The following is a 13,842-nucleotide window of genomic DNA, read 5'->3' as shown; positions in this document are numbered from 1 at the left end:
AAAAGGGAGACTTGGTTCAGTCTCCAAGGATGCACTGCTGATATAGTGTATTCACATGATCAGCCCAGGGAAACAACTCCTCCTCATAGTATGCACAAGAGGTGGACACAACTGCAGAGATAACACTTGCTAAAAAGGAGTACGAGTTGTGGCCACACAAACCCAAACCCCTCGGACAGGTTCCTCCTCTACTGTTCAGCTTCAGAAATACATGCAAACCCCAAAGACTGAAGACTTATGCATGCACATATATACATTTAACCTCTATATATAGTTATCTAGTCCTTTTTATCCTAGGAAAAAGGCTAAACAGCCTAACTTTCCCCAAAGGAAAGAACTATACAATCAACAACTAGATTAAGGTTTACAAGGTCCTGCCACGTAGGAATGCGTACTTGTTTTTCAGCTGCTGGCAAAATAAAGTATATACAGAGAGGGATTCAGCTCACCACCTTCAACACTGCTCATCAGGAATGAGCATGGCATGTTTGCCTTCCCTGGTGGTACATGTCTGAACATCTCCTCCAGGCAGGCACTTCAGCAAACAGGACTCTTGACCACATTCCAACTGTGACAACAGTGGCAAGGGACTTGAAAAGGAGATGTCAGCTACCAGCACTCTGTCATCTGTGCCAGCCTCAAAGGCATAACTAAAAAGGTCATTCCCTAGCTTATTTGATGTGATGCAAATTATATTTCCAAGTCCATCTACAAAGCAATTTCCGGAATACTGACTGATTCAAAACAGGGTTACCTGCAATGAGAAGGCTAATGTGGAAGACTGTGGTGCCAAGTTCAATTTCTCTACTTCAGTGAGCAATAGATGCTCTAGCAACACCACCATGGCCTTGTGGGTGAGAAACTTGGCTTGCTCAGCATCATCCTCAGAAAGAACTGCTGTCCCTCTGTGCAGCAGGGACTTGCCACATTATTTCATTCCTCTATATGAAAACCTGCAAAATTTTCCAGTGCCCATTTGAAAAACTCCGTGGCCAGAAGCAGATGCTCTGATGAGTCCATGACAAACACCACAGAATTATCCAGATGTATGCACCACGGGAAAAGCCTATTCCTCAAACCTGAGAAAATTCTTGCAGCAAGGATGAAATGATGAAGAAATTAATTTTACTGACAATTTTTCAAACAATTTATCCCTGTCCCTTTCCATTTAATTTTCTCATCAAGTCAAAATTTCACAACTTTGACCTTCCCTTAATGAACAACCACATCAACTATTCAAGGCATTTTTATATTTAAGAAAACATTGTTTTCCCCATAAAGTCTCTTTTTCCTTCCGACTCACACCTCATTCAATTCCCAATTAAGGTGACTGCACAAGGACTAAGTTATTTTGTCCTCATTTATCAAAATGCATTAGGCAGTAATGAAACCTGTTCTGCCACAGTGACAGAGAGTGGGAAGCAACCACCAGTGCTCTCTGATGAAGAATTTCCCAGTGCAGCTTACAGGAAGGATATCTGCCAACACCCTCCCACAAAATGCTGGATCTTTAGCTGACCTTAATTAGATCCAGGTTCCTTCCATCACTGCAGGACACAATGTGGGGTTTTCTACTTTAATTTGCCACAAGCCACCTTCCACCCTGCCACTTTGCTGCTGTTCTGGTCTGGTATCTCCCTCTTCTCCACACCAGTTTAAGAGCTGTGCACAGCATCTCTGGTTTCTATCTGGGACTGCCTAAGCTGCAGCTCAGATGCCGGGAGCTCCCAGTTTCTTTTAACCACCTCTGCTGGCTTGCTCTCCGTTTTGGGACACAGAGGAGGAGCAGGACAGTAGACTGGAGAGAATTTCATGAATTGCTTTGGCAACTGTGTTCCCCTTCGTTTTTCTAATCAACTCTACAGGACTATTGTGCATTTCTGAGGCTTTCTAGTTTTCAAAAAACCCAAGTGTTCAAGTGGAACAAAGTCTCTCTTTCAAATGAGGACAATGCCAGAGATAATTAGAAGCTAGAGATTGAAATTTCAGGATACTGAGATTTTTGTGGGATTTTTTTTTGTTGGGGGGGAGGTAGAGGTAGCTAGCTCAAATCAGAGAGCAATTACAAACCCAACTATCTGTTCATCTGTCGCTGACTCTCACAGTACATGTGACAAGAGCCAGTGTCTCACCTCGCAGCTGCTGGAAGCAGGTCGTGCTGCTCTCCCCATCCAGCGGGTGCTGCAGGACCCCGTTGCTGGGTTTGGGTCTCTCGTAGTCCCTCTCGGGAAGCATGGCCTGCTCGCTCTCCCCAGGATGCTCCGGCCGCGGGGGCAAGGACTGCGGGAACCCGAACATCGGCAGGGACGCGAAGAAGAGTAAGGCACCACACAGCAGGAAGCCTCCCCACCACGCACCGATCCACCGAGGGTCATCCGGGGTGATGTCCAGCTTGCCTGCAAGGGCACACACACACACACATAGGTCACTGGCTTGGTTGCAGGAAGTAGAGGACATTAATGTTCATGATCCCACACCTGGAAGGTCGTTGCTGGGGGCTGTTGGCTGGTGAAAGGCTCCCAGACACAAGGTGGGACTCACACCCTGTGAGCCACCAGTGCATAATGACCTCTACATCCAAGAGGTCCTTAGGACAGACAACGCAACACCTGGTCTGTCTAGAAGGTATATCCAGCTTCTGCAACACCCTGTAATCAGAGCTTCTCTCCAGTGTCTTTGGTTCTGCCATCTCTAGGAAGCTGCCAGGTACCAGTGTCCCACGTGCTGATATCAAGGTTTTGGAGATCCCTGTCCCACTGTGGCAAATGTGCACACACAGATGACATACCTACTGGCACAAAGACCTGCCTGGAGATGCAGCAGCACAGACAGGGATGTTGCACCTCCATCCTGGCTTACTCTTTTTTTTTTTTCCCAGGATGTCAATACTGTCCCTGCTTTGAATTTGCAGTCCTTTTCAGCAAAGGAAAGATGGGCTTTATGGACAACTGTGACTGTGGGGAAGTTGAAACAGTCCTCATTTTTGGAAAAGAAACCAAGCCACTGCATCAAATGGGCTCAGAAAGGTAGAGAAGGAAGAAAATTAAGAAAATGAAGAAGAGCAGTGTAAAAGGCTGTAGGCCATCACTCAGTGGAGATAAGGAAAAAGAAAGTGATGGAGTCAGTTTTGGGGAACAAAAATAAGCAACAGGAGAGAAGAAACCATGTTCTTAACAGCAGCCTCACTGCCACAGCTGCTTGGTGAGCTGGTGGAGGGTGCCCAGTACTGAAGCTAACTTCTGGGGGAGACCCAGTTCTATGTGGCTGGAATAACAAGTTCCTCTGTTGATGATGTCTGTCTGGTTACTGGCACTCTGAAAAATCTGTCTCAAGTGAGGCAATCAAGTTGTCTCTCAAACAGAGACAGAAGGAAACTGTTTTCTCCTTAGGGAAAGTAACACGTAGCTTTAAAATATATATAAAGTTTGAAAAATAGTCTTTTGGAGGAATTGGATTCTTCTACTGTTATTTCCTCCTGCCTGAAGCGCATCTTTTTCAAGCTCTTGGGAACACAGCCACGTGAAGAGCCACGTAAACCAAGGTCTCCCTCATATCTCCTTCCTGAAGCAGGTGCTGTACAGAAGGCAGGGCAGCAGCGTGCCCTGGCATCCCGTGCCGCCTGCCCAAAATGGGAAGCAGGACGTGGTTCACTCACTGCAACTTGGTCTCTTCATGCTGCCCTGAGCTGCAAGGCAAAGCCAACAGCAACATGGAAATGTTTTCTCACACAAAAATAGACAGAGGCCATGTGTGTCCCTGCCTCTGCATGACAGCGATGGACCACAGCCAAAGCCAGCTGGACCTGCAGCTGGAAAGCTCCATATCCTCCTTGTAACCTGCAGACCACAGCCCCTCCAGGCTTTGCAGCAATAACACTCTGTTATTTGTCTGGGGCTTTTTGAGATGTAAATATGGAGTCTTGTCTTACATTAAAACTGGTCAGATCACAATCCAATTAACTGTTTTAACTAGGCCAGCATCTTGCATCTGATGGCAACCAGCTGCAGATACCCAGAAAGTACACAAGAATCAAGTCACTATGTTCCTGACATTGTTCCTTTTGGTTCTTGTGATTTGTGGCTCAGGGATTTTCTAAGCTAGATTTGGTGTCGTGTTCATGTTTTCTTCTATAAATTAATCCAATTGTTGTTTTTTTTTAATCCATTCACAAACTTTTAGCACCCTGTGATTCACCTACTGGGAGAAGAAGAATCTTCTTCCACACATCCATATTTTGAAATGAATTATACTTAATGGTTAAATATGTAACAGGCTTCAAGCAAGCTCCTCTGCCTACAGGACCAAGTGAATCTTTGGCATATCTTTGCTAAAACAAAGGGGGCAAGTGGTGTTTGGCCAAGTTGCAGCTAAATGTCTCAGCCATCAAAAAAGATACTTCTTTCCTTCTTGTTCAGTGTTATTTGGATTTATTCAGTGGCCACGTACACGGCTAAGAAAGTAGATTTGCACAATTCTGTTCTGAGTCCTGCAAGGTTTAACTCCACCCACATGCATCCTGTGAAGATGTACTTGCAACATCAAAGAACTGGAATGTACCCTCAAAAGGGACAACAGCCGTGTAGCAGAATGAGAGCCTGCGAGATCGGATGGAGCTGAAAACTGTAGAAAAAGCATCTGAACAACCGAAAGAAAAGAATGAAACATCAGGTTTGCATCTGCAGCCAAAGGCTCAGGGAGCAGTGGAGAACAGGCTGTTACACATTGCCCTCTAGTGGCAAACAGCACACAGTGCAGGTAGCAATAAAAGAATTAACAGATTTTTTTTTTTTTCTTAATGAACAAAAAGAGTATTTGTGAACACTTTCGCTTAACCCAGTGCAGAGTCAAGGTGAACAATTATTAGCACTAACTTGGGAAAATCAATAATGCTCTGGGACAGAGTCTGTCTATCCAGACAGGGTCATTCGAGAAGGTGCTGGGTGGGGATGGGTTTTACTGGTGTGTGTTCATTAGAGATCCTGGATGGTCCTCCCGAGTCCTGCGGATGGCAGCTCTCCAGATTTCATCCCATGCTGTAGACATAGCTTCCCTGGAAAGTCTAAGTCCATGGCTAGCCAGTGTGCCCTGCCACAATGGTATTTTAAGCTGTTCTTTAAGAGCTGGGCTGAAACTCATCTCGCAATAGAAAAGCCCATGGAAGGAAGTAAATTTTAGCCACTATGAACCAGGACAGAGTTGAAAACTTCTGAATCCCAGTCATAACACCCCTCTAAAAGTGACACCCATACGTGCCACAGATACTCAAGATGGAATGAGATGCAGTTTCCAGCATGTGAGCACCAACACTTTTGTCCTGCTGATACATTAACATACTTAATTTGAAACAAAATCCAGTTCTCCTTACTTGTGTCAATGAAGACAGCATCCACATAGATTTTGGTACAGAAGGAGCCCAAGATAAATCCACAGGCTGGTCCAAATACCAGCATCGTAAACAGGATCCCTACAAGGAGAGAGAAAAGAAAAAATTAGTACTAAGCTCAAGTTATTCATTACAAGCTGCTCTGCTTGTCTCCTTGTCTCCTACTGAGGTCAAATAGATAGGGGTATGTCTCTGTGTTGAATGCTTCAGGTAAAAGCTCCCTAAAAGCTTTTCACTTTTCCATAACTCTTCAAGAAAAAGAATAGATGGAGCTGTGATAACACTGAAAGATTTCCTTTGAGCTGAGAATACAGTGTGGATATATAGACTGTTTTGGTTGGTGGGCTGCTCTAAAAAGGTATCTCACTCAAAAGCATAAGGTAAAGTAGACCTGCCTTCTCCCTGCAGAGAAATCTTTGCCACCTCCAGTTAAAATTCTTGTGGACAGGGACATTTGCAGAAGTTAGGGACAGCAAATCTATGAAATGCAGAGTTGACATAGACTGCTGGACAAAGTGCCTTTAGAGAAGGAAGAGCATTCTTTCAAATCTGTGAAGCCCCTTTCCCCATCATACCCACATGGCAAATATTCCCCTAGGTGCACAGCTCTTCCTGCCTCTCACAACTGCTCATTCCTCCTGGAAAATCTGCATGAAATTGCCGGTGTAATGCCAGGTGACGAGCTTTTATAAGTAAATAACTTGTTTCAATACAATATTTAGAAGCATTTATTCTCACTCCCAGTTTGGCTCTGAAACAGGAACGCTACAGGCGCTCTGCCAACTCTCAATTATCCAGTGTAGAAAGGCAGGGGGACACAGGGATAATCCAGAAAAAGAAGCACAGATAACACAAACCCTTTGTAAATTAGACAACAGAAACATATTTAGTACCTTCACATTTGGGTTGGAAAAACAACAAGAAGTCTCCAAGGACCCTTGTAAATGGCTTTCCGGAGGAAGCACGGGCAGGACTGAGGAGGAACAGAGAGGAGCAACTCCTGCACATTTGTTCTGTGACCAAGCATTGCTGATGGACCAGTGTGCCCAGTGAGGGCATCTGCCCCCTGGGGCCCTTGGCTAGAGATGCACCAGCCTGTGCTGTCCTGGTGACACCCCACTTTGGAAATGGCCCATGAAGGAGCATCTGGGTGCTCTGCTCGCTCTCCTTTAGCAGCAAGGTACATCCCACACCTCCTCCAAATCTCTCTGAGGGTGCTGCCTGGCATCTTGGTGCATTTGTAATGCACTTAATCACAGCTATCTCAGCCCTCAAGTTCCTTAACTGGAAAGTTTTCATTCCCCAGTTCTCTCTCTGTGCGTTTCTCAGGAGCTGAAGAAATTACCAGAGCTGCAAAACATGCCCAGGAAACCACCAGCCCTATGCAAGGCAAACCTCACCTGCCCGTGACAGCTTAGCCAAACATAATAAGCTGGTACGGTCAGAAAGAACTCATTATTGTTATTATTATTATTTATTATATAGTCAGAATAACCTTCATTTTTAAAATGCAGAGCACAAACTAACTCCTCCAGGCTTGTGGCATTGTGACCTGGCTGGATTAATAACTAGGTACGAAGCAAGGGTGTCTGCAGCCAGCTACTCATGCAGAAACCCAGTGGGAGAATCACGTTCACAGCTATCACCTACAGAAGCAAAAGCGAGAAACAAAGGAGGTGGGAGGAAAAAAAGTGTCAAGTCGTATGAGCAGAGTCCCTGCTGCCAGGACAGTGGCAGAAGCTGAGATCCTTAGCCCATCTCAGCTCAGCTCAAAGCTGCAGCAACAGCACTGTGCTGCAGCCTATGTTGCCAGCTAAATTTAGACCCCAGGGACTCTGCCCACGAAGTCCACACCAGCAGTGGAGCAAGCCACCTCCCCCCTGCAGTCACCTTATCTCTGGGCATTAGGTTTGTGTTTCATGATCCAGCAGTAAGTTGGGGAATTTGTGCTCTCTGTCAACAGAGCTGCTTAGGAAGCTCTTGCCTTGCTCCCCCAGATATTTATAAAGCCTCACATGAGAGATCCCAGTCTCTGGTTACCTGCAGAAGCACCTTAAGGGATGTAAAATGATGGAAGAGATAGGTCAGGAGAGCAAGAAAAACAGATTTCCTTTCCCAGCACACTCAGCACCATCTCCCTCCTTCCCAGCCCCAAGGTCTGTCCCACTTGGGGCTACATATTTTTCCAATAGCATTTTATAAAATATGCACATGGCATTTTATTTTTTTTTTTTTTTTTTTGTCACTAGATGGCATCAGTGTCTGTCTTTCAACCCCTGAGTGCTCTGAGGAGCCGGCTGGCTGAAGGTGCAGCCCACCCTAGTTACCCAAACAGCATCATAATTGCATTACTGGGGGTCCTACAGCTCCTGGGAGGATGGCACTGATGGCAGGTGCTGTCTTCACCCCTTCAGCAGCCGTTCATGCCCTGTGGCTGTTTGCATGCAGGAAATCACAGATTTTAGAACAAACTGTTCTAAAACTGTTGAGTTTGCACTCAAAAAGTTCAAACAGACAGCATCTACCAGAGGAATGGCCATGGTTGTTACTCTGATGAACAAGCTGGCAATCAAAGACCAGGTTAATCTTTGATGACTGAACACTAATTATGAGTTTCTATGTAATTATAGTCAAGCACTTAAGGACACGTTTAGGCCTCATGTTGGTTCAAGTGGTGCCTGGGGGACAGTGACAAATGAAGCCCATGTTTTGGATGAGGAGCCTTTGGATTTCAGCAGGAGTCATGACATTGCTCTGCATTTACTCCCCTACCCTAGAAGAAGCAAGGGGAAGAAAAACCCAGGCAGATCTGAGCAACTCCTTGTTCCCAGTCCTGGATCCTCAGCCAAAGCCCTGGTGCCCAGCACTGCAGAGGGCACCAGCAGAGAAACCTGCTCCTCCAGAGCTGCCTGAGGGTTCACATCCACAAGGATGACTCTCTCCAAGGAAAGGTTGCTGCAGGCACCAAAGCATCCTGGGCTCACGTGGTTAAGCTGGCAGAAGGACAAGGACCAGTTCAGACCCTCTGGGCAACACCTTTGGATGTACCAGCCTTGGGTTGAAGAGGGGAAGAAGTTTGTCCCGTGATGATCTCCAAACCACAGGCAGGGTTGTCAGACCGTGTGTATACAGGCAAAACCACAGAACTGAAGTGTGCTTCATGGATCAAAGGGTAAGACAAAGAAAGTGGAAAAAGACCATCCTTCACCAGAGGAAAACGGGGAATATTTTCCCCTTTTTCCAAAGCAGAAGAGAGCAGGGATCCATCAGCAGCAGGGGGATGCTTGCAGAGGCAGTTCGCGCAAACAGGCACCCTCACCGGCACTTGGGAGAGGTGGAGGCTCCCCCTCCTCACACTCTTTACATTACAAGGCAAACCACCACTTCAGAAACCAGCCGTGCACTTGGTTATTAAAATACCACATTTTGTCTCCTGGTGCCTGCACCACTCTCTCTGAAATGTCCTCGCTAGAGGGCAATGTGGGATAGACCATCCACTGAACAGAGAAACAGGTATCTAAGATCTTACAGCAAGACTTTACATTAATATTCACCTCTAGACTAGCTTAAGAAACCCTCATGTTAATTGTATTTTTACTTTTTCTATAGTTTGTCCGAAATTCAAGAAAACTGGCTCACCCCAAGCACTCTTTCTTATCTTTTTTGAGGCTATAACAAAATCTTCTTGTTGCAGTAATAGTATTTCACACTTTTCTCTCCCAAACCAAGCAGGTTTTGGAAAAATGGAAAAATGCTCTAGATGAGTAATCTAGGGCTTGTACAGAGTGGGACCATACTCAAGGATCAATGGAGCACAGCACTGGTCACAAGAATTAGGCTATGAGGCAACTGGGGCATTTATGTGGAATTGAACGCTCAAGAGGAAATTACCCAAGTTAGAATTAGCTTAAGACATCCTTCCTCTTTTGAGAAATTCTGCACAACTGCTAACTGTTCCTCTTATTAGGAAAATACTTCCCACATCGTCCACCTAATCTTACAACCAGGAAGGTGCAGCCTAGTAGAGAAGGAGGCCTGGCAAAAACACCTTTTCTCAGTCCTGAGGTTGCTGCAAAGGATAAAGATGTGCTAAACTTGCAGATAGCTTTAATGTTACTTGCTAGGTCTTTTTCCATGTTTCCCTCTAAATTTGAGATCAGCCTGATATGATAGAGCCAGAGCAGACAGATGAAAGGTCTAATCATGGCTCCACCAGCCTCTAGGGAAACCCCCACTGATGGCAATGTAACTGGCGACCAGTATAGGATACTGCAGCCTCTTCCCTTTCATTTTCAGCTTGAAAGTTATTTCGATTGCTCAGAGTAGCACATTCAGTAACAAACATTCTCCTCCTGAGAAGGAAGGGAAAACATCCAATACTGCCCTGAAAATAAGCATTTCTTGCTCTGCCAGGCTGGCTGGTCCTCCTCAAAGGAGTCTATGTTTGGTCCTGCATCCAACTTTTCAGGAAGGAGTGTGACTCTCCCCCAGTGTGGTTAGCTGTTTGGTTTTTCATTTTTATTTTTAATCTTAGAATTATATTTTTTAATTCTTTCCAGAGTCTGGAAAATCTTAGAAATTAATCAAGAGCTACAAATTACAAAACAAAAGGACCTTGCTTTGGGACAAGTAAAACATTTTGTTTTATAACTCACTCCATTTCTGTTTGGGCTCTTTTAAAGCACAATTATATTTTATTTTGAAAACAGCTACAAATTTTCAGCTGTCCTGCTCTATTCCCTTCACCACTCTCCTTGCTCCCAGAAAGCCAGGGAAAAAAAAGACACAGTAAGCCACACTGGACTGAGAAATCAGAAATATTTTCCTCCCCATCTTTTCAAAGGGAACAATTTGCCAAATCCTACTTTGTCCTGTCAACTATTAGAGATTTTCCAGGGGCTGAGGAAAGGACTGTAACAGAGGGAAGTATTAGAACTGACATTTTGCGATGAGATTTCATCGCTACTATCAGCCCAGGACTGATAATGCAGTTTTCCATTAGAGCAAAGGGAAGGAGCAGCACCAGGTACCACTATGTCTGTGGAGATACTGTCGCACAAGGATGCTCAGTCAGTCATTTAAAGAGCACAAGAACAAAGTTGCAAAGACAGGGATAAAGGATGTCAATATTTCAGTAATAAAGACTTGTTCCTTGGTGAACCAAGGCGCTTTCCAGCAGCAACAGGATCCTGAAACATGAGCAAAGTTGTGTAGTTTCACAGCATGGAACAGGCGCAGCATCAATTCCATCTCTGTAACCAATTAACTGGGGACAGGAACTCCCAGCTGAAATGCTCCTGGCTGGAAAGAAGACATTGAGGGAGATGCAGCAAGGCTTGCAGCCTTGCCAGGGCACAGCAAGGAGGCATCGCACGTGCAGTTTGCTGGGAATAAAAGCAGGTCCCTGCACAGTCATGGGTTGAGAAATAAAACACACGGGCAGCTAAAGGACACCCAGGCACTTTGCTTCAAAGTCTCAAGCCTACCAAGGGCTGAGGATACAGCAACATTTATTTTAGAGAGCTGCCAACAAGTGCCAGGTGAAGGTGAGCTGTGTAGGTGAGGCAGGAGGAGAAAAAGCAGCATCTCCCACGGCAGGACGCCATGGCAGGGCTGTCAGAGCAGGAGCCGTGACTCTTACTGAAGCCACACAGGTTTCCCATCATGCCCTCATTTCTATTTTCCAGTCCCCTTCAATATGGTGCTTCCAAAGTCTGTTCTCTTCTACCTACAGGCTTTGTTCCTCTACATAAACCCTGAAGCAACACAGTCAGGAGTGTGGGTTTTGTTTTGCTTTATAAAGTAACTAATGCACTTTGTAAGGGGATTTAGCCAATACTGGTAGGAATGTCAGAAGTATTCTATAACATGGAGAAATAAGAAAATGAAAAAGTCATGTTGAGCTGTCATCTTGTCTTATTTCACATTCTTCCTCAGTCCTGATGTGAAGTGTTACCAACATCTGCCATTTATTTTGCCCAATGATACACTATGCAGTCTGATGTATTACAGCAGGATACATATTTCTGACTTATTCCTCACAAGGCTTAGGTACAAGTTAAAGCCTTCTTCAGGAACACACCTGAATTAAGCTCTCTGGCTTCAAAGGAAATAGCCCAGGAACACAGGAGAAGGCGCTAAACCAAGGGTTCATCCCCAAAGACATTCAAGGCTTCTGTCCTCGTCTGCTTTGATAACAAACTGGTCCAAAAATCCAATCTCCCAGCCAGGAGTCAGTGCCACTTCCAGTTATGAGCACAGTGATCTTCCTCATGCCTTGCTCTGTGCATCAGGTGGCACAAGTGTAATATTCAACATAAAGCCTAGTTTTTTGAGATACAAGATTTGGTGAGCATCTCAGCTTGATAGCCAAGAATCCACCTAACAATATAGACCCATCTTGCAGCTCCACACAGGGATCCTGCTGCTAGGACTGAACTGCTATTCTTATTTGTGCTAGCTGGTTTAAAGCCTACCTGAGCACACCTTCCTGACCTCCAGTCACAAGTGGAAGCACACCCTGAGACCAAGGGTCACCCACCACCTTACCAAGTGGCAGACTGAGATGTGATTGAGCAACACTCGCTATGGAGAGCTGGAGGAAAGAAAAAAGGATGGGAGGTTACACTGAGAAACATCAATATTTCCCCAGTGTTCCCAGCTGCAGCATGGGACTGGGTATGGAGCTGAGTTATAGTCCCGATGGTCTCCGCCTCCTCACATCTTCCCAGAGCCACGACGTCAAACCAGCCCTCATGCCAGACCCAAGAGCCATCAGGAAGAGGAGTCATGCTCCAACTATTCCCAAAGTGAAGGATTTATTTGATGCCGAGAGGAAGGAGATTTGTTCATGATGCACTTTGGGAAAGTACAAATAGATACAAAGCCCCCGCGCAAAGCAGCCTTCTGCCAATAAAGCCCTGAAAAGCACTATGAGAATTGCACTCAGGGACTTGCAAACACAGAGTTTGCTTGAGTCATCCAGACACTTTTGAAAAATACTATTTCCACAGCAACCTGGGACACCTTTCTAGGAAGGGCTGGGTCCAAGGTGCACACACACAGGCTGCATTACACCAGTCTGTTCCTCCAACGGTTTACAGGCAGTTGAACTAGATGTGCTTGAGCACCTGGGAGTTAAATAACCTCTACAAGGAGCCTTGAAACTCTGGCAAAGAAACAACACTTCCAAAATGATCCATAAAGCCTGGGCCTGCATGTGCAAAGCATGTTCACTGCTCTTAGCTTTGAAGCAGTTGACTGTGGACCATCAGCAGCGAATTACATGGCATTTCCCAGCCATGGGATCCTGTTTTATTTAGCTATGGTGATGCCACTGATAATCTGCTGGGTTTATGGTCCCCTTGAGCCTGACTGCTCCTGCCTTGGCATTTTTGTGAAATTAGGGTGTAGGAGGTTGTGCACTGAGCTTCTATGGAGTAACACACTTTCAGCAAAGCATAGGGCCAAAGCAATGCCGGTCTCCTCTTGTACCACCTCAGAGGACAGCTTTGGTGGGCAAAAAGCCAGGCATCTTTCAAGGACGACACTGACCAGGTGGTTCAACTGTCAAAAAATGCATGTATGGAGTAGAGCACACACATGCACTGCACCAGCCCTGTGGACATGGGACAGCATCCTGCCAGGGCTGTCATCTGCAGCACCCTGCCTGCTGCAGGAGCAAGCTCTTTCTAAAAGCACAAAGGGAACTGGCTTTACAGAGCATGAGATAATCCCAAAACCCTGCTTGTCCCACATTTCCCACTGCGTGGAGGACGAGGCAGGCTGACGCGAAGGGATTACTGGAACATCATAATTCCTGCACTCTGTGACTTGCCCTTAAAGAGACACCAGCCCAGCCCAGCCCAGCCCGTGGGACTCCCAGGCACAGCGATAACAGACAGGAGACACGGTGTTTTCCTGCAAGAGAGGCGTTGGCCCTCAAGGGCTTGTGCCCTGGCACCCGGCGCACAGAGCCCGGCACTTCACTGGGTTTTCCCTGATTTCTATCAGTTGACGTAACCTGGAGGACGCACAGTAAGGGTGGGGGAGGCTGTTCCCTAGCCAGATGGCTTCTTCCCGCAGCAAAGCCTGCCGCAGCCATCCAGCACTGCCCATCCTCCCATCCTCCAGCCTGCCCCGCTCCCACGCAGGAGGCAGGGATGGCTGCATTCCTGCAGAGCGCAGCAACAACGCTCGGCCTACGGTCTTCCTTTCTCGGCTTTCCTCATTTACCATGGAAAGATGTCATTTTTCCTGATGCTCCATTCCTTGTCTACACAACCAGCTGCCCATCACCACCTCCTGCTCCCTTATCACTCCTGCTTATCTGCACCACTGCAGTCATCTGCAGGAAACTTGAATAGGTGCTGTTGGACCGACGGCACACTCTGATTTGTTCTGCTTCCTCAGTGCAACCCCTGAGGCAAAGGGAATGTTCAAACAATCCTGACAGATGT

The 13,842-nt window shown here is 46.1% G+C and overlaps 1 protein-coding gene across 1 annotated transcript in view; it reads right to left on the bottom strand.

Annotated features, from left to right (window-relative positions):
• Positions 1–13,842, bottom strand: part of SLCO3A1 (solute carrier organic anion transporter family member 3A1) — a 139,401-nt gene that overhangs the window by 28,867 nt on the left and 96,692 nt on the right. Inside the window, exons 3-4 of the mRNA XM_051628579.1 lie at positions 5,366–5,464; positions 2,133–2,396 (exon numbers count right to left, since the gene is read on the bottom strand). Of these exons, the coding sequence (XP_051484539.1) occupies positions 2,133–2,396; positions 5,366–5,464 (363 nt within the window). The remainder of the gene's footprint in view (positions 1–2,132; positions 2,397–5,365; positions 5,465–13,842) is intronic.

This window comes from Apus apus, chromosome 10 (assembly GCF_020740795.1).
Source record: "Apus apus isolate bApuApu2 chromosome 10, bApuApu2.pri.cur, whole genome shotgun sequence".
NCBI classification, from domain to species: Eukaryota; Metazoa; Chordata; class Aves; order Apodiformes; family Apodidae; genus Apus; species Apus apus.
The sequence above is the reverse complement of the archived record's forward strand: the minus strand, read 5'-3'. Positions and strand labels throughout refer to the sequence as shown.